The sequence below is a fragment of the Rhamphochromis sp. 'chilingali' genome (genome assembly GCF_963969265.1).
Source record: "Rhamphochromis sp. 'chilingali' genome assembly, chromosome: 20".
NCBI lineage: Eukaryota > Metazoa > Chordata > Actinopteri > Cichliformes > Cichlidae > Rhamphochromis > Rhamphochromis sp. 'chilingali'.
Window position 1 is genome coordinate 5,302,438 of NC_137947.1, and position 21,562 is coordinate 5,323,999.

Below are 21,562 nucleotides of genomic sequence, written 5' to 3' on the forward strand. Positions count from 1 at the left end.
TTGTAATCACAGCCATCGAGTGTGTATTTTTCACTGTTCATCCACCCGTCTGTCTGCTAACCCCGACAGCTGCTCTGACCATCTCTGCTGCTTCAGACTTTTACGGCCCGCTTTAACAAGCTCCCGTCTTGCGACATACTCGGCTGCCCACATACTCAAATATACACAGTCACAGTAAAGCATGCCAGCCCAGGCGAACAGACTTTCATAGCTGTAACATGCAAATAAATAGTGACGCCCACCCTGCATGAACAGGCACATTTGTAGTTTCCTGCTATAGTCTGTCCTGCAGGTCTAAAGAACTGGACCAGAGTCCATATATCTGCACGAGTCCTGAAAAGAACACAACTTTCCCTCAGCAGCTTTCCCATAATGCTTCACTGCAGATTAGGCTGAGCTATGGCAACTGGCCCATTGGGTTGGTGCGTCTATGGCGCAGAGGAGGCTCCACTTAACAGGCCCGACACATTAAACGTTAACTGCTGGCCTGTAAAGCAAAGCCTGGAGTAGACACATGCCAGTCTGCAGCGCCGAAGTGCACAGCAGCGCCGAGTGCTGTCAGCTCTGCAGGGGTGTTAACGGCAGACGTGACAGAGCGGGTCCGCTGGCAGCCTGTCCTCTTTGGGAAGAAATACAACCTTCTGTCCCCAAACAGGAAATAGGTCGCATTTTCCTCTCCAAAACCTGTTAGCGAGGAAAGCTACCAAGCCTCTCAAGAGTCAGTGTAAGTAAGTGAGCGAGTGAGTGAACCAGCTCACTGCAAGTGTGCTTGGCGTTTCCCCCTGTGGCCGATTAGCCTCTCATGCAAGGCTCTGCGAGATGGATTGGGATTTTAATCAGTTTGTAACCGGTGTCGCTGTGATTCAGGGAAACTGTGTCAGATAGAAAAAAGGAGCTCACCATTCTGTGATGTTAGAACTTTAAGATTATGCTGCTGCTGGCAGCAGGCGTCCACATATATATAAAACAACTAGACGTGTATACAGGCTCCCAAACAAAAAACACAACAAACAAATGAAACTCCTAGAATACGTTTGTGTAAATCTGTGTGTGTGCGTGTGGTCTCACCTTGGCCAAACACTGTGGGTGAGTCTCATGAAGAGCCAGACTGGTCAGGTTAGACTGGGTGGTCTCATCCAGCCACTCAGGCCTCCTCTTCCTTTCCTCCTCCTCTTCCTCCTCCAGCTTCCTCAGTAGCCCCTCTAATGCCAGCTCCCTCACCTCGTACTGCGGGCACTGCAGCAGATGGTCCAGGAGCTTGGTCTTCAGCTGGGGGCCGTCCCAGAGCTCAGGGAACTCCACACCGGCGCTGAGGCCCACCCGAGCCAGGCTGAGGAGGTACTGGGTGCTGCCAGGCCCAAAGGTGGCAGAGGAATTGCAGGAAGTGACCAGTTCTGAGGCCGTGAGGACGGACAGAGTCTTCTGACGGAGTGTGCCGACCTCTGAATCTGACAAACGCATGAAACATAATATTAGCTGACAGCAACAAACAAACAGTTATTTAAAAGTCATTTTTATTCCAAACTTACAAAGTCAAACTTTTTAGAAACACTGCCATGTAAATTAAAACCGGCCATGTTATCTTCTGCTAGCATTCATCTGATGATATCATACTACAACGCTTTGGTTTAGTGCCACAAACCCACACGGAGCAACCCATTAATAATGCCAGCTGGCTCCTAAATGACTAACCAGCAAACATTTCCCAAACAGCATGGTGTATGTACAAACAGGAATCAGATGAGAGATACAAGTTACTGGAAATACCAGTTTCAAATAGGCCTCTGGAGCTCTGTCACACCTCAAAGTTGCACAGCACTGATACAAAAATAGCCCATCGCACAACCTACAGTATGATTTTATTTCTCGTCTCCATTGCTGCCTCTGGTTCAGATCCAGTATTCCTTTGAAAAAGGCCAAGTTCCTCTTAGAAGGTAGATCTGGTTTCCAAGTGCCTCTTTATCCTACTTGGCACCAAGTAAGCATTAGCCACTTTCTACCAACATGCCTTTGCTGTGAGGGCTTGTTGCTATCAGCGGTCAAGCTAAAGCATTTTCATGAGTGTCTAATATGTAGGGCTGAACGATATATCGCATTTGCGATAATATCGCGACATGATCAAGTGCAATTTTCTAACCGCAAAGGCTGCGATTATACTCTGGACATGTCCAAATTCATGGGCTGCATCCTCCTGAGGCCGCATTTGTAGACCGATTACGTCACAGCGACGTGCCGAAGGCTGTTCAAATTACTACCATATCCCAGAATTCATAGCGCGGCCCAGCCAAACTCCAGTTTCCAGCAATGGCGGCCGCTACTAAGTTTTAAAATTACTCATACTAATCTTTCTGGGTCACAAAATAAACTTTTAACATATTTTCAGGCGAGAAAGTAGTTGTGTAAACATCAAATATCTGCTCGGTTTATCAAGATATCCCATATTTGCAAAAGTGCTTCGACGTTTTCAGAGGCGTCTGCTACCCACCAGCTCGACAGCTAGCTGGGAGCTCGAGGGTTACTGATGCGGCCGAGAACGGCACAACTCCCGGCACATCATTTTCAGATCACCGCGGAGTTTCGCTGCTCGGGTTAAACGTAATATATAAGTCACTTAGACAACCTAAAAATGTTATTGTTGGGCTTTTTTCAGTGTTTTGTTTGTTCGTGAGTAAATCGGTTTGGCTGAGATTAAAGTTATTAGATTAGATAAAATAAAACTTTATTAATCCCCCGGGTGGGTTCCTCCTTGGTTTTCACACAGCTGACTAAACGTCAAACAGAAAACTTATTAAACAGAAGTATGAGACAGTCGAGAATTTACACCAGTGTCTGGTTATATTTTAGATAGCAAGAAGCAGACGGCCGAGTTTATTAAACTCCACCGAGACAGCGGTGACGCTAATCAGAACTAGACCGTCCAATTTCACGCCTTTAAATTTTAAAGGCGTGTTTGTGTGTGTGTTTATACAATTGCTATTATGTTTGCACTTTATGTGTAATGTTACTGACTGCAGAGATCAGTAAGATGTGTGTATTTTTTATTTATTAGTTTTATTTATTTAATATTATTTTTTAATTGAATGACTGTCTAGTAGTTCACAGATGTCGAAAAACTGAGTGTGGTAAAGCCACTGATTTTGTTTATGTATATTTCTGCAATCTGCACATTGTACTGACTTTCATTTTAATGTTTACACCAGGGTTCCTTGTCAGCACTTTATGCTCAGATGTTTGTAAGCTAAAAATAAACTATTGTGTATGTTCAAATATACTGTTGTGATTGAAGAAGTTAAATAAAAATGTCAGTCATCAATTCATGCATCACCTCATGTCATCATAACAGAGGTCTGTCTTCCAGGAAAGAACAGTTTAAAATTAATGTAATATAGTATTGGCCATACTATATGATGTATTGCTTGTCTTTGTTTAATAATACAGAAGACAAAGACCTTAAAAAATAATCGCATATCGCATCGCAATCGCAATATTGGGGCAAAAAAATCGCAATTAGATTATTTTCCATAATCGTTCAGCCCTACTAATATGGTATTGATTGATTCATGACTTTTTGCGAGGTCACAGTCACATTATCACAGTGTCACAAAGCCTCATGGTAGTTGTAGTCTTGCTCCCAGTGCACACAAAGTGAGAATCTACAGGATAGATAACCCTCTTAAAGCAGCCCATTGGTCGAGTTCACACTCATGATCTTGTTCTCTTTAGAGCTGTGTTTTTCATAGTTCTGTTTGTTGACATCCTGTCAGTGTGTACTTGATGCTTGGGCTCTCCTTCCCAAAGGAAGACTGTTCAGTGACGTCAGAGATAACATACGAGGAGGACCGCGACACTAAAAGAATCCTGGATGGAAATTTACCGCAGAATTCTGAAAAACTATGATGGATGTCTCCCGACTCGGCCAATACCAAGAAATAAAAACTCTAATTTGCCTTTTCAGACACACCAACCTGGTCCTTGGAGTAACTCTGAATCACGACTGAAAGAGAGCAGGCGATACAAGTTTCCTCCAAAATGTGGCTCGCCTTATCCTTAGTTTTCCAGGCATACTGTATCTACCCTAGGATAGACCCACAACACGCTGGGAAGACTATGTATCTCACCTGGTTTGGGAACACCTTGAATGCAGGTGTACTTTGAATGTACCCCCCAAACTCTCCTTCTTCCCGTTATTATTTTCAGACACTACAATTTCTAAGCAGTTGTATTGCAGTCTGATTTCTTCACAAGCTAAACACACACACACACACACACACACACACACACACACACACACACACACACACACACACACACACACACACACACACACACACACACACACACACACACACACACACACACCCCTTTGTGATGTGAACAGATGCATACAACAGGCCAAGCTGAAGAAGCCAGTGTCGTCTGTTCCTGTCTATTTTGACTTTTATTGGAAAGACTGTGTCAGTGTCTGTTTGGAAAAGCCCATGGTTGTGCCAGCCCGGCCACCTGTGAACACGCACCCTCAAGGAGTGATGGACACACATGTGCACACATACGCGCACACTTCCTGTGAAATATAAGAAGAATCCAGAGGCGGGGCAGCAATATAGTAACCCGATGCCATGCTCACACTGTGCTCCTCCCTACAGTACTGTTTCAAGACTCCACACAGACCCTGCTTTGACAGCCAACTCAATTAGTTTAACACACACACACACACACACACACACACACACACACACACACAGAAAGCTTATGAAACCCAGCGCAACTCAATCTGGCCCCACAGCGCCACTCAAAATGTGGCTTGACAAAAGAGCGGGAAATGCCGCATTCCTCCAGAGATGGGCTGGGTTACCGTAGAGATGGCCAGGTTATTATGGAACCTGATCCTCAAAGGGGGGTCCGAGGCCAAATAAGCATAGCCTAATGGTTATAATGGCGGGGGTAAGGGCACAGTAATGACACCGATGATGAAGGGAGGAAAGAGAAGAGGATGACTGAAGGAGAAAGGGTGCGTGTCAAAAAGAAAACAGCTGTCGGTCAAGGTGGAACGAAGTGAAAAACTGTGTGTGTGCGTCAAAGGGTTTTAAAAACAGCATGTTGCCATTTGCTTGTCATATGCTGATACAGTCAACTATAATGCTCCGATCCTAGACAGACGACAACGCTACACGCACTCACGGCGAGCAACCTGAGACGCAAGAGGCACAAAAATATGTTGAGTGAAGGTCAGAAGAGAAGAAAAAGGAGAAACTGAAAAATCCCAAACCAGGGAGGAAAGGACAGAGCGAGAGAGGAAAAACATCATTAGTCAGGATGCAAAGCTGCTTTTTTATGATGGTCTTTATTAAAACTAGAGTGGCGGAGGAGGCAGGAGCAGCCAAGCGTTGCCCCAGTAAATGAAAGGCGTTCCTGTGAGGGCCATTTCACCGCGATTTTTCATGGCTGATCATAAATAGCCATTGTTCTCCCACAGCTGTGTTTATTTAAAATCGGTGTCTGCACTTGTGTCTCTTCATTACGCTCGTGTGCAAACCTGCAGCTGGACCGTGGCCAGACTCCATTAAGCCGTATTACCATGTGATATTTCGGGATGCTCTGGGATGCGGTCGGGCTCGTGTGACTGCAGCTTGAGAACGGGGTTAATAAACGACACGTAAATGCAGGTCTTAGCGAAGAGCTTTAGTGCAACGTGATGGTGAATTTCACACATTTACAAACTGCTCAAAAGAATGTAAACTACTTATGGAATTAACTGTGAATTTTTAGCCATATTAGCAGCATGGCTCTAATGATGGCGGCACCGATTGTTCAAGACGGAAATATAAAAAACTATTAAATGGAATGGGATGAACAATATGTTAGGTATTGTTAATCAAATGACCCGTGAGCTATTTTGCCATCAGATTAACTAATTGTAAATAATTTTAATCCCAAATTGAGACAAAACATCCCAAGTTTTGTCTCAACATCAGTTCAGAAGCCCGTGACCAGGGCAGATCCCAAGATTTTTAGAGCCCACCGGCCAGAAAATGTGCTGGGGCCCCCCCACTGCCTCAAACCACCATCTGAATATGTACCCAACCACCAAGTTCTTATTAGTCCTTTAACAACACTTCCTGTGCTAAAATAAGATTAAGCCCTTCTGCCGAAGTGATTAAACTCACCTTCATTGGGGATTTTTAAAAACCTTTTAACCCTTTTTGATAAATTATTACATTAATTTTCTGTTTATTGACTAACAGATTAAGTGAATAGTTAATGCAGCACTTTTAGCTGCTCCCTTACTCCAAAGGGGTTGCAGCCATGGATGGATCCCCATATTTTGACCTGACAAAGCCTGATGCAAAGCTCCAGGTCTGAGACCATCACAGAGTATGCTCCTATTCTTAAATCAGGGATCTTTTGCCTGTCAGTGATATTAGCATTAACCACGAACCACACAGCAATATTAGTAACTGATGCAGCGCTACTACTTTATTTAATTCAAATGCCATCCGCTCTACAGCTCTACAGATTTGTGCTGAATATTTGGCTCCAAGGAGCAACCTGATATCTCTAATAATCAAGGGGAGGCAAACAGTGGGGAAACGGCTCACCATCTCTCTTGTCTGAGCAGGACCACCAGAACAGTTCAATTTCTGGGCTCAGAGTGTGCAAAGACATATGAATAAAGAGAATGCTAACCACAGTAAAGCAAACATCGATCAAGGTCTGTGGTTATGCTGATTCCCCCTGCATATCTGTCATGTTTTAGTACATGAAATTCAAGACTTGAACAATCCTGTTTTACCCCGGTGGTATTAGCTTTTCATTGAAGACACCCAAATTTTCAAAGAGTACAAATACTCTGGAGTTCAAATTTTGGCAGTCCGTGAAAAACAACAGAGTGATTGCACACGCAGGAAAATCAAAAGCCTCGGCAGAGAGTGATGCTGCAGAGAACCGAGTTCATATGGTCTCAGACTTTGCTTATCCTGTGTGCACGCAGAAGAGAGGAACACAAGTGCTATATGTGTGATGGTCTGTTTTACACTAAAGGTCAAATATTTGAACTAAACGTAACCACAGCATCTGGTTTAGGTCAACCTGGGCCAACCTTGCAGTTTGTGGTTTATGGGAGGACGGGTACTGAATGGGTGCAGAGGGTCAGCATTCTGCTCCAGGAAACACTGAACTCAACAGCTACATCCAGCCCAACACCAGAATCGTTTTCACCACAGCTCATTTTTAGAAGTGTCACTGGGAAATATACACACTTTGAATATTATGCAATGCCCGAGATCATATGACGAAGGGTGGGTGAGTGTTCTATATAGTCGTTTAAGAGCTGTACCACAAAACTGGGAGAAGAGGCGTGCTGCTGCTCTATTAGCGCTTCCCATAGCCCACTAAAAGCTGGTTGTAAAGACGCTTTGCTGTGTCGAACTAGAGCTCTGGCAAGATGCGTGCACGTGCTCTCACACGCAAGCACACAGCTGGATTTCACATCAGTCTCCACCGTCATTACCCAAACTGTGAAAAACAAACCCCAGACGCTACGTGTGTGTGTGTGTGTGTGTGTGTGTGTGTGTGTCTGACAAGTGTGAGAGAGCGGGCCCTCTTATTAGCCTAAAACACCAGCCCCACATATACATCTGTCCTAAAAATAAAAGGACGCTAAAACAAAAAGAGCTTTAAATAATATTTCGGAAAAACACCCCAAAAAGACAAAACATGAAATACAATTTTAGATGAAAAGAGAAGCACTCAAATTGCTTTTTACAACCACTTTTGTTCAACATTTAAGTGCTTTGTGTCTAACACTCTCACTCCGATTAACACATTGGGATCAACTTGGGGATTGTCCAAGGATACTTAGGAATGCAGACTGGATCAAACCAGTTAGCTCCGACTTCTCATGTTTTCTCTACTGGCTGGTTTGCTAACCACAGACAAAACGGTGGGAAAAATTAACCAATGGTTCTCGAGTACGCTTTCTCTCACTTGCCGAGCAGGTCAGAAATCAGCAGAGATACCATATAAGCCACGCCCCTATTAAAAGCCACACACCATTTCGAAGGCTTTTATACATTTCTTTGATACAGAACGTAGGCCAGGTGACTGTGGTGGTGATCCTCGAGATCATTCAGCATTTCCCCAACCCTGCTGTATTTCACTGCAACTGCAGTCAGCCGTTCATCTTCTGCTGTGAGCTGGAGAGCTGCTTCAGGTGACCATACGCTGAGCTCACTGAACAAAATAAGGGCTACAGTTGGCAGCTACTGTCTAAGATGGTGGAGCTCGTCTATCCTCCAAGTATTTAGTACTTTTATCTTACAGGTTTAAAATGCTCAATTTTTATTCCCTAAATCTTCGAGATCAATAGTCGTCAAGTCAAGTAGCCTCCTTTTTTTTCAAGCTCTTAAGACTACCATGACCTGGATGACTACAAATCTACACAGACTTGTAGAGAACTAGTTAATAAGCTTGTTTTTTTCTGAACAGCTAAACCACTGCTTACTAATGATCCCTAAGCTTATGAGCTGTGAGCAGTTTGATTCGTGCACCCCAGTTTTATGATTATAACGAGGTAAAACTCAGCATTTCACACAAAAACATTAACGATGAGGTCAGAACACTCAAATAAAATGGTAAATGGTAAAGTCCAAGACATCTGCAGAGTGGTGTGTTCTACAGTATTTCATAGGAGGAGGGTGAGCAAGTTATTCAGCTCTTGGCACTAGACTGCAGATGGTGCACAATTCCCTAGAAAAAAAGAAAAATCTTAAGCTAAATGAGTGGAAGTATCCAAATATAGAGCCACACGGCTTACCAAGCTGTCACACATGAACATCAATCAGATGTGCTAAACCTTCTTGAAGCCTAATTATGATAACATGGTTTTTTGGATGCACTAAGAATAAACTTCCAAGGCTTTTTTCTTTTTAATACAGCACTCACACACCACACATGTATGGCATGTACAGCGAATGTGACAGGATGCTATAATGATTCCTCCTCTCCATAATGACTGGGAAGGGATTGCTTTGTAACTGCACTGTAGAAATCCATAATCTTCAGCTGTCTCATTCTGAAAAATGCATACTTTTTAAGTTACTATCTTATTAGTAGGTCGCTTCATTGTTTACAGATTTTTGGAAAGTGATGCGTTCGGGTGGTGGCATTCAGAGAAAAGCACAGTGAGCAGTCAGTCCTTGGAACAACCAGGATGAAGATAATCATTTGCTTTCATGAGAACTTCAAAAATCAAAGAAGCAGCAATGAATAGAGCTTGTAGTTGACTGCAGTGCTGTGCAAAAGTCCTGAGCCAACACTCATTTCTTTGTATTTCGATCGGAAAATAATTATTCTTCAGTACAGCCTGAACTCTCCCCAGGAAGCTTTGGAACGCTAACCTTTTTCCACTCGATAAAAGCTAACGTGAGGGTTCCCGGTGGTTAGGGCCAAATGCAACTGCATGGCAGGATGCAGTAAACGGACCAAACTTCAGTCAGAAGAACAACTGAGATAATCCATCCACGTACGAGGTTAGTCATTAATATACTGCTGCATAGTTACATCGTAAGGTTTTAAAAACTGAGCTTTAAAATGAACAGCGGTAATAAAAACCGTGAGAGGCCGACAGTGATCACTGCCTTCTTTTAGGGGCTTGTTCAGATTAAATAGAACAAGATGCAAAGCATTCAAACACGTTAAAAACACAAGAGTCTTAATAAATGCAGAGTAGTTTGGACGCCGAAGCAGGATTCATACGTCGTCACTTAAAGACCGGATTCTGTTCTGTCGGGATGATCATACACTGCTTCAATAATGTTGCAGTCCAGGCTCTGGGGACGAAAACCCATAACTGATATTGTTCCATTGTGTGTTTTTCTATCCACGTATGCTTTTACTGCATTGGCAGAGTGTTTGGGGAGCAACCATTCCTTTAAAAATAGTCAGGTACAAGAAGTGGACAAATAAAATGATTAAAAAAATATAGTTCAAAAGCAAAACTTCCATATGGAGACTGGTTGTGTGAAAAAGTCTGGGTCCTTGGAAACAAACAGTGAGGGGTGGCTCGAGACTTTTGCACAGCACTGTAGATGTTGAAACATTGGTGCATCAGAAAAACCACTCAGTTAAACAAATCATTGATTTTAAAAAGCGCAACGACAGGTATCTGCTCTGAGAAGTTACGATGCCTCTCGCCACTAGCAGCATCACACCTCTGTGACGGGAAGTTTAGGTCTATATGTAAGGTGGATTGGCAGATGACAGCCGTGCTAACTAGTGCGTTTCTGCACTTTTTTGACCTAGAATAGCAGCTGTGCCGCAGTAAACTGTCATATAACCACTCAACCAGAGCGGTACCTAACCACACTCTCACAGGCCTGTAGACTCTGACCTACAAGGAAAGAAAGCTGCTGCTACTAGCACTGCTAAAGCTAGCCACACTCTTGAAACTGCATCCGCCAAATTAACGGCCACTAAAATATATCTGGAGACTCATTTTAGTATTTTGTACTTGTGCATCCACTTCAAGCCAGTCACTGCTAACCAGCTAGCCTTCCTGTTGTGTGTTTTCCAGAGGTGCTCTAGTGGGGGTCCCTGATAACTGCTCTGTTTTTAATCACAAAGTAAGCCTACTTAGATAAAAAGAGGGAACCGTTATATGGTTATATTAAATAAATTATATATTTAAATAAGTCAGTTGTACGGGGCACATGCACACTCATGAAAAAGATCTTATGAACGATTCAGAGACAAATCACAGCAACATTTAAAGGATGCTTAAACTGTAGAAAGATCCAATTCCTGGTTGCAAATGGCTAAACGTGCAATATTTATATCAGGGATGTGAGACTGTACATTGAGGGCAGCACGGTGGCACTGTTGCCGCACAGCAAGCAGGTCCTGAGTTCAATTCCACCATCAGGCCGGGGTCTTTCTGTGTGGAGTTTGCATGTTCTCCCCGTGTTTGCGTGGGTTCCCTCCGGGTACTCCGGCTTCCTCCCGCAGTCCAAAGACATGCAGCTTGTGGGGATAGGTTAATTGGATAATCCAAATTGCCACTCGGTGTGAATGTGCGAGTGAATGTGAGCGCAAATGGCTGTCTGTCCCTGCGACAGACTGGCGACCTGTCCAGGGTGTACCCCGCCTCTCGCCCTATGACAGCTGGGATAGGCTCCAGCGCCCCCGCCATCCTGAAAAGGATAAGCAGAAGCGAATGGATGGACTGTACATTGTGAGCCACATACAGCCCACTTTGATCTTGAGTGGGCCGGACCAACAAAACTCCCCTTTCTGCCAGCGTAAAAAAGTTAAACTACACACGTAATCCTTGATCCTTCCTCCAAAGTTTTGCAGTGAGCCGGACTGGACTATTTGCCTGTTTGACAACCCTGATGTATATGAACAGGGGGCTATAAAACTGATTTTGACTTTTTTTCTTGACTTTTCCTCTAATTCTTTTCCTCCTTTTTTCAAGTTAAAAGACTAGAAAATTGAAGATCGTGTCTACAAACAGCACACGAAAACTGATGGGGCTGAAAAGAATTACAGTACGTGTTGCAGTTTACCAGAACAGAACAAATTAAGGCCAGACTCCGGTCTTAAGCGGCTGTTTCATCATCATCATCATCATGTGAAAGCACACTAATGAAAACAAGTTCATTTTTGTTTGATTTTTACCTCCTGTTGGTGTCCGGCTTCCACTCTCCTCTCTCTCTCCTGCTAAAGCTTTCAGTTTATTTTACTGGCAAGGCTGGAAAGCAAAGAAACAGCAGGCTGGCTGAGGTGGAGATGAAGCAATGGACAGCACAGATCAAAGAGCTGGAGCAGAGAAATGTGTGCACACTCATGAACAAAGAGCTGTGTTCAGAGCTGAGAGGAATTGGCTGGTAAATGCAAAGTTCCTACTTAATGCAGGGAGCCAGTTAAAAGAGGGGAGGGAAAAAAAGTAATATTGAAAAAGGGGATTGTTCACCTTCTTTTCCTCTGGTGCCAGGCGCTCTTAAGAGCCTGCTGCTTTCAAATGAACTTCCAAAACCTGTGGCTTTTTAAATCTGATTCAAGTGAGAAGTGCAATTACACAAGAGGAACAGGGGAAGTGATTAGAGGTGAGGAGCAGGAACAAAAAAGAAGGAGAAATAAAAAGGCCACCACCAGAGCGGGTGAAACCAAAGACAGACTTATGATAATAATCGAGGCATTAGAGGTGTGTAAGCTCCAGGCTGCTTATTTAGTTATGTAAGGAGGAGAGCCAAGTCAGGCCAATCTACAGGCTTGTTTGGAGAAATCCTCGGTATTTCCACTGTCAAGACCAACATGTGCTCAGCACATGGCCCACTGAAAACATCGGTGCCCTCCTCCCCTTTCCCTCTTTCCTCTCTGTACAGCACTCCTCCATAAACTGGGTCACAGACGCAACCCCACCATCTGTCACAGATCGCTCGCCTTCGGTTTCACATTCCTCCAGCGTGGAGACCCCGCAGGTCTGCGTGCGTGCGCACATGACCGCACAAGCGTGCACACGCACGCACCAGGAGGCTTCTCTGAACTACCCGATACACGAAGCAGACTCCTGTCAACAATAAGTCTAAACGGAGAGCGCAGTGGTGCACAGCCTCGCCAACAAAAGTTGCACGGTTGTCCGTTCAGATGATGAAAGCTCCGACGTCAAATTCGAAGCAAATGGACTGAAAGCAGCTGCTGCTTGCTGAGCTGGTGAAATGCCGGGCAACGCCGTGACAAGCAGCAAAACTCAAATATCCATCACTCTGTTTGACTAGAATACACCGAACCCAGAAAAGATCTTTTAACAAAGAGATTTTACTTTAGTCAGCAAGAACGTTTAAATAAAAGGAAGCTGCAGAGGAAAGTTTAGGAAATTTGGTGGACAGGTGGAGCATGAGCGAGTGGGCAAATAGGAACACCAGATGTAGATCGTTTCATTTCAAGTTGTCAAAGTGAGGATTTTATCTTCTGGCTCCAATTTTTAGTGTTTCTAAGGCAAGCTGGAATGTTTTAAACAGCACAGCAACATTTATGGCCTGTTAGCTAACATGATTTTAGGTTAGTTATAGTTTATTTATTTATATCGCACATTTAATTACAACAGGAGCGTTGACCAAAGTGCTGTACAAGAATACAACATACCTAATAAAATAACTTTATTAGTATTGATGGCAAACACCAAATATGAATTAACAAATAACTCTCATGCTGTATTAAAAGTCAGTAAATAAAAATGTGTTTTAAGATAAGATTTAAAAAGATTGGCAGTAGGAGCCTGTCTGATGTATGGGGGTAAATTATTCCACAGCTTAGGCGCTACGACTGCAAACGCCCGATCGGTGAGGTGAGAGGACGTTAAAGAGAAATGATGTTCAACACTTTAACAGAGGGTAGGATTTTTGGTTTTGTACAATTTTAGAGTGAATAAAAGGAAAAAAAGCTCTTGTAAAATTCATTTGAGCTCTAAGATAACTCCTACAGAAGCGTCAGGACTATGTCCTGTTCACAGTCCTCTTTAGGGTGCCTAAAGAACACCACTTTATTAGGTACACGTTCTTGGTATTATGCTGAACCCACCGTTGTCTTGAGAACTGCCTGAATACTTTGTGTTGTCAATTCAACACATCCAGGATACCAATCTCCTGTTCCACCCCATCCCAAACGTGCTCTGTTGACAGTAGAGGCCATCTGAGTGCAGTGAATTCACTGAAATCTTAAAGAAACCAGTTTGAGATGATCTGAGGTTTATGATATGTTGCGTTATCCTGGTGGAAGCAGGAAGATGGATACACTGTGCTCATAAAGACATGAACATGTTGAGCAACAAAACTCAGATAGTGACTTAAATGACGCTCAGTTGGTGTTGAGGGGTCCAGAGTGTGAAGCACTACACCACCAGCAGCCCGAACTAATGATACAAGGCAGGACGGATCCATGATTTCATGCTGTTTACACAAAATGCTGACCCTACAAACCAAATACTGCACCAGAAATGGACTCGGAGCAGGTTTTTTCAAACCTTCTCATGTTTGGTGAACTCATGCTTCAAGGCTGTTTTGCACTTAGAGATGTTCTTCTGCATACTTTGGCTGCTGACATACTGCATCTGTGTATGTTTCTCCAGCTGCACACAAAAAGGCACTTCAGAGGGTCATTAATATGGCCCCAAAAATCACTGGACATCCTCTTCCCTCCCTGAAGGACCTGTACAGCACTCGCTGTCTCAGGGGGCCACGGGACTGCACACACCGAGGACACCGGGTGTTTCAGCTCCTGAGAGTCAGGCTGCTGAGGTCGTGGACAAACACACTGAAGGACAACTTTTACAACAGCCCTAATCAATGCTAACAGCTCACCTGATTGGCTACCTCCTTGGACTTTTGTGGGGGCAATAACAATAATAATAATGTGCAATAAACACTCATTCTTTTATTCATTTATTAAGACATTCCTTTTTTTGCTCATACCTTTCTTGCACTTTAAAAAAAACCCACTTTAAGTTACTGTGTTGTGTTTAGTTGCGCGCAGTATTGATGTGGGACACTTTCGTTGTACTATTACCGTATTTTCCGCACTATAAGACGCACTTAAAAAACTTTTTTAAAAATCGACAGTCCGCCTTATGTAGAATAGAATAGCCTTTATTGTCATTGTACAGAGTACAACGAAATTGGAGTGCCACTCCCTTGGTGCAAGTTTCAATAATAAATATAAATGTAAAATATAAAAAGTACAAAAAAAAACAATCGTAAGTACTCAAACAATAGTATGTACAATATATACAGGATAGCAGCATTAATATAATGACAGTATGAATAGCAGCATAATATAATGACAGTGACGGTATGGAATAGGTTCAATTGTTTTTGTGCTTATTTACTACGGTGATAGCTCTGGGAAAGAAGCTATCCCTGAATCTGTTTGTCCTGGTTTTATGTGACCTGTACCGTCGGCCTGACGGTAATAGTTCAAACAGTTGGTTGCTGGGGTGAGAGTGGTCCTTGATGATATTGCCAGCTCTGCTGAGGTACCGAGAGTTTGCAGTGACCTCCAGGCTGGGCAGAGAGCAGCCAGTGATCTTCTGGGCTGTGTTGATGACCCTCTGCAGTACTTTCCTGTCTGCAGCTGAGCACCCTGCATACCATGTTGTTATGCCGTACGTTAGGATGCTCTCTATGGTGGCTCTGTAAAATGTCACCAGCAGCCTCTCCTCCAGGTTGTTCCTCCTGAGCACTCTCAGAAAGTGGAGACGCTGCTGGGCCTTTTTAACCACCGCTGTAGTATTTGCAGTCCAGGAGAGGTCAGCAGAGATGTGCACGCCCAGAAACCTCATGGAGTGTACCCTCTCCACACAGCTCCCGTGAATGTAAAGTGGGGCCGGGTCTGCTCTGCCCTTCCTGAAGTCCAAGATAAGTTCTTTAGTTTTCGTGGTGTTCAGTTGGAGGTTGTTAACTGAACACCACTCAGTCAGTCTGTTGACCTCATCTCTGTAGTCCGACTCATCCCCCCTTGAGATGAGTCCAACCACTGTGGTGTCATCCGCGAACTTTATGATGGTGTTTGAGAGATGGGTAGGGGAGCAGTCGGATGTGTAGAGCGTAAACAGGAGGGGACTCAAAACACATCCTTGTGGAGACCCGGTGCTGAGTGTGATGGTGCTGGACCGGTGGGGGCCGAGTCTGACAGACTGTGGTCTATGTATGAATTCTGGTTGTGCTACTGACCTTGAATCGATTTTATGCGGTGCTCGAAAATCTGTCAAAAAATGTTTTGGTACGACTTTGGTAAGATACAAAGCTGCACCGGTTGATGTATTGCCGGAGCATTACGGCTGCCGTAGTCAGGAGCCTCGCGGAGAGATCTGGGTCCAAAACTCGGTCTTCTTCAGGTCCCACAGTCAAACGAACACTGCGGCATCACTGAGAGTTACAAACTGTCTAAATTATTTTATCTTTAATAAAATGAGCAGCGCTGCTGCTTTACCAGGTGTAACAATTATGTTTAACATCCAGGCATCCATGAAAACAGGATTTATTAAATTTAACAGAGTTAGAAGTTAGCAGGAAGTTATCTCGCTAATTTCCACCTAAACATGATATACCATGTTCTGACTGGCTAGCTGGTATATAATGATGTGCTACGTTATCACTAGCAACGCAGCTATGTTAGCATAACATAAACACAGTAAAGCTGGAGAATGAATGCAAATGCTTGTTTTTGCTTAATGCGCCTTATGGTCCGAAAAATAAGGTATATTAGGTATGAGTGTGCACTGACAATAAAAAGTTATCTTTTTCTTACAAGTGGCTATTGTTGCCTTCATATCATGTCAAAGCAGTGTGCTCCTTCTCCTTTGACCTCAGAAATCAACAAGGCATTTTCATCCAGAGAAAATATCCAGAGAACTTTCTCTGTAACGATGCCTGTGTGAGGAAATCAGAGCAGATCTGCAGTTTCTGAAATGCTCCAATCAGCCGCTCTGTCCCCAACACCCATGTCACAATCAAAGTCACTTTGATCTCCTTTCTTCCCAATTCTGATGCTCAGTTTGAACTTCTGTCTTAACCATGTCTACTATTTTTGGTGTCATCTTTACAAGTTCAGTAACAAACACCTAAACCATCCTGATCCAGACTGGATCAAAGTGGATGATTAAAATACAGCTTTTTGGCTTCGATGATCAATCTAATCAGCTTGTGTTTTACACACAGACAAACCTTTTCATGTCACTGTATGTGTGTCACCACGTGGTTGTGGGTAGTGTGCAGGACTTGCATTTGTGTCACGCTCTGCATATTTCTGCAGGTCTTCATTAAAACTCCGGTGAAAAGTAGTGATCCCACAATTACTACTCACCTTCCAGAATGCTGATCTCAGGCCCGCACAGGCACACCAACACATCCACAAAGGCTCCTCTGGTCACCACACAACTGTTCTGTCTGAAAAGAGAGAAACACGAGGCCGTCTTTGATTCAGCACAGAAAATTGACTGAAATCGGTTGACCCTCAAAAGCCGTAGAAACATTTAGACACGTTGGGGGGAAAAACAGAGTTTGTGTTTAAGAGCTGTTAATAATGAAGGATCTCTATTATCAAGTAGGCTGCCTAAATGTTCCTAAACTGCTTATCGATTTAAAGAGATAACACTGCAGCCTCCAGTCACTGATCATCTGTTTCCCATTAAGATCACAGACGAAGATTTTCTTCACGAACCGGCTGATGCCTCACCACAAACTGTTGAATTAAGGCAATGGGCATGGCCAACTCGGTGCATTTATTGCTTGTGAGAACGTTTGTGATCTCTGCTGTAACTGAGTGTGGGCTCTGTGGCTCATGCCGCTTTTGCACAGCACTGTACGACCTTCTAACCAGGAGGTGGATAAAATCCATTTAAATACCTTTTTCCCAGCCATATCCAGTCTGCTCCCTACACAAATGTATGCAGCACAAAGTGTTTACATTCACTCAGTAGGGTGTCAAGCTTTAAGCTTTCAATTTAGTTGAGCAAATTAACAAACCTGCCAACATAAATATAACATATAAAGTCACAAAACGCCATAAAATTCAAACATAAGCTAAAGAAAAAACACACCCTGGACCTACAGTTCAACAGTCAAACAAGCGAAACATCTAAAAATTGACCAGATAAAATAAATCAGCGCAAAGGAAACAATCAGCTGAAATGACCACACGGTTGAGTAAACACCTCTCTGAGAGAGGCTTCAAAAACCGAACATTAGAAACAGCCCTGCATGATTTTTGTGTTGCACTGCAACAGCGCGAGTTAGGTGTTCCTAATAAACTGGAAACTTCATACACTGTAAACATCTGAAAGCAGTGGCAGCTTTGTCACATTGGTCACATCCACGGCCTTAATAATCGGGACCCGTCTTATCTGAAAGACCTTATAGTACCATATGCCCCAACACAGCACTTCACTATCAGACTGCTCGCTTCCTTGTTGATCGGTAACAAGTAAGGTCCTGAACGCCTCCTGGGTGAGGCGTTCAGGACCTGTAAACCTGGGATGAGCCCCTGGAGCTGGCTTTGGAGTGCGGAGGTGGCCGGGGAGAGTGAAGCCTGGGTTTCTCTGCTTGTACTGCTGCCCACGGATGGCAATAACAGATGGAGGCATGGATGGTGTTTGTTTTTCCTGCAAGTCCTGAGTGTCAGTGCAGGTCAACACAAGAAGGAAAACCAAAAAAAACCCAAAGCTGTTCATCAGCTAATCAGCAAAACATTTCATCTTTCCACGGAACGACACATAAACCACTTAATTGTACTGACACAGACAAACAGTTACTGTTATTAGTGGGTCTGTAGCTCATGGGATCAGACACTGAATGGCACAGTGATTTGTGTTCTCATTTTTGATGAATCCTGATGGCTGAGAATAGGCCAGAATCATATGAGTTGCCCCCAGCTCTGTCATCCTAGACGGGACTTATTTCCTGAATGTCACAGGAGTTTTCACACAAAGGCTTCAAAACACGAACGACTTGGTGTTATTCTCTTTTTATTCCTGCCCTGCACATTAGTGAAGTAAAGCTCTCGCTGCTGTCATATTATTTGTAAATGTCGACCCAGTTTATGTGTGGCCGCTGCAAAGTGTGTGCGTTCTATCAAGATTGTGACCACAGCGCTGCAAGAGGCCACAAGTGTGTGTGCGAGTGTGTGCGAGAGAAAACAACAGAGACAGTGTGCGAGCTTGACGTCATGTTTTCATCACTCGGATATTAATAACGCGCACATGCCCCCACATCAGCCGCCTGCACGCTTAATACACGCACGATACTCGAGATGGAGCACGGTGTGTGTATGAGAGAGAGGAGCGACTGTTGGTTAACTAATGACAGATTCTGGCAGCGATGAGTCCTGTGAATGTGAGCTAACATCATCAAACACGCTGTAAGAAGTTGAATCGTTAGATCGCGATCCAAACTACACACTGGAGAAGGTCCTAACAGGCTGACGCCGGCCCTTCACGTCGCCAGAGTCATCGCTCCAGCGCGGACACCCTCGCGGAGCCAGAAAAGTCCAAAATGACACAACACAAGGATCGGTGTGAGGCCAAAACCCAACACTGACTCAGACCAGACGAACAATGCATTCCATCCTTTTTGGAAGGCGGCTGCCTCAAATTAGTGGTGATCTGGATGAGTTTGGGAGGTTTTCTTTTCCCAAAAACAAAGATACTCTGACCTGTGATGTCCTTAGATCTGGGCGCCGGGCTCCCGGCGCCGGGCGATCAAACGAGCAGACTCTGGGTACGCTCTGGTGAGCAAGAATTCACCTCGTCATCTTAATAAAAGCTCATCAGTGTAACCAAGCAGAGCTAGTAGGGCTAGTGTTGCTAACTCAGTGGCGCTGTGTTATCTGCTGTAGGGCCTGAGCACAGGAGACCTAAACCTGACCTCACACAGAAGAGGAGGAGTTGGTGGGGGGAGGGTGGCAGGTAACTGTGCCCCAACTTGAGGCCTGGACTTTTAGCAGGAGGGCAAGAGGTAGAGGGAAAGTAGGGGGGGGACTGCATGCAGATGGGTCAGCAGGCAGTCTCTTTGAAATGGAAGCCGGGGCAGGACATGAAGCGGACAGGGCCGGGGAGGGGATGTACGGTGAGACAAGGAGCTATTCTTCTGGCGAGGGAGCTGGAAAAGAGGGATGGATGCTTATCTGTGTGTTTGTGTGTGGGCGTGTTTAGGATTACCGAGAAGCGAGCCACATGCGCTGACAGAGAGCTTCACCGATGCCGCTTCCTGCTGGCAGGGGTCTGTGTGAGTCAGTCTGGTAGGAGCGCAAGAGAAACAGCACCTGCAGACCGACACGTGCACACACACACAAATTGAAAAAGACAGAATGGATATTTATTATACAGGAGTCAGAGTCACAGAGAATTATCTACAAGCCCTACAGAAACAGACTAAACTCCACTCATCTTTACATCTTGGCAGAGTGATACATACACATACATGTTACTGATACTCTGTTGTTCGAGTGGTTTTTCCCCTCTTTTTCAACCACATTGTGTGGCAGAGATCTAATAAAAGGAGAGTCTGATGCATGTAGACAGTAACTACTGAATCACAAGCTACAGTGTGTAAGTGTAGATAAAAGATGGACCTTGTAGGACGTGTTATCAGTGAAATGAATCGTGGTTTGCCTTAGGCTCTAAAGGGTAAGCCACGCAATGACATCACACCTTAAAGGGATAGTGTAACATGTTTGGGTTTGCACTCAGTCTTAATAGGTTCATTATGAAATGAAGCATCAAACCACTACTGATGGGGATTTTCTACTGTTGGCTATATGACTGCATTTGGCAACAGGGTGAGCTCCTAAATGTTGGACTAAAGGGTGAGAAAACACTGTGCGCTGAATGAAACTTGCGAATCATCAGTAATTACAAGACAATAAATACGAATTCCCTGGAGGAAAATTTACTTGGACACCAACCACGTCTGGACTACAGCACAAATACTCCTCTTTGTCTGGAATTTAATGGTTTTTATGGTGCATTTACAAACCAATCATAAAAAGAAATCTTACATGGGAAATTATTGTTAGACGGGCTTTCTGTCTTGTTTTATTTATTACACTGAGCCAAACAGCCCGGGACGCGAACATGTTAATCCTACACAGCAACTCCACCAACCACTAGTTGCTCAACCTAAATGACAAGAAGATGGTCAGAGTTGTCCCTTTTGATGTTCCCTCTTCTCCAGTAAATACTCAAAGCACACTTTGAAAGGTCAACACGCTGCTTGCTCCAAAGGAGCATCTTTCCATCCTGGCGTGTGACCTCTGGTCTCTGGACAGGAAAGCAAGAAGTTTCCCGATGAAGATTTAATCATTCTTTTCACTTCGGCCGATTTGCCAATGAGAGACTGAGCCAGTCTGCAGCAGGTGGACTGGCGGTTGGGAGTATTCAGAGGCCAGGACACAGGCTGGCTGGCTGGTTGGGGTGTGTATTCTGGGCCTTGGTAAGTATACTCTTTAAGCTGGGGCCATGGCCACAGACCAGTAGGAAGCCATTCATTACGCTATGCAGGGAAGGCAACGTGGGGAAAACCAGGGCGACCACGTAGCACCAAGCCTGGCCGCTGAGTTCTGGCCTGCCCCATCTCATCTCCTGCAGTCTCCACGCCCAGGCAACACCCACTGGCTCACACAAACAGCTTCCACACCTCCAGGTCCTTCTTCCTCTCGCTGTCAGCTCTCTCTCAGGGCTTTTCCACCTACGAGAAGCCAGAGCTGGAGCAGATTCCCAAACCAAATATTGAACATTTCCAAGTAATTTTGATTCCCATTATTTCAAACATAAGAATATGTCTTCATTTTCACTGCCAGTTCCAACAAGCTCGGCAAAGGAAGTCATTCTAAAAGTAACCTATCACCCTGTTTGCTCACGGCCACGGTGCCAGACTAAAATAATCTTGTTTACCTGCGTGGATGATGAAATGTTGAATCTATTCTGGTGGGGGTTTAAATCTAGAAACTTCATCAAGTGTCTTTTAAAACTTGCTGGTGCACAGCCATACAAGATATTACAAAATAGTTGAGTTCT

The 21,562-nt window shown here is 44.2% G+C and overlaps 1 protein-coding gene across 1 annotated transcript in view; it reads right to left on the reverse strand.

Moving 5' to 3' along the window:
* thada (THADA armadillo repeat containing) overlaps nt 1–21,562 on the reverse strand; it is a 124,783-nt gene that overhangs the window by 27,088 nt on the left and 76,133 nt on the right. The window contains exons 30-32 of the mRNA XM_080868565.1: nt 19,706–19,809; nt 16,855–16,937; nt 1,069–1,448 (exon numbers count right to left, since the gene is read on the reverse strand). Of these exons, the coding sequence (XP_080724691.1) occupies nt 1,069–1,448; nt 16,855–16,937; nt 19,706–19,809 (567 nt within the window). The remainder of the gene's footprint in view (nt 1–1,068; nt 1,449–16,854; nt 16,938–19,705; nt 19,810–21,562) is intronic.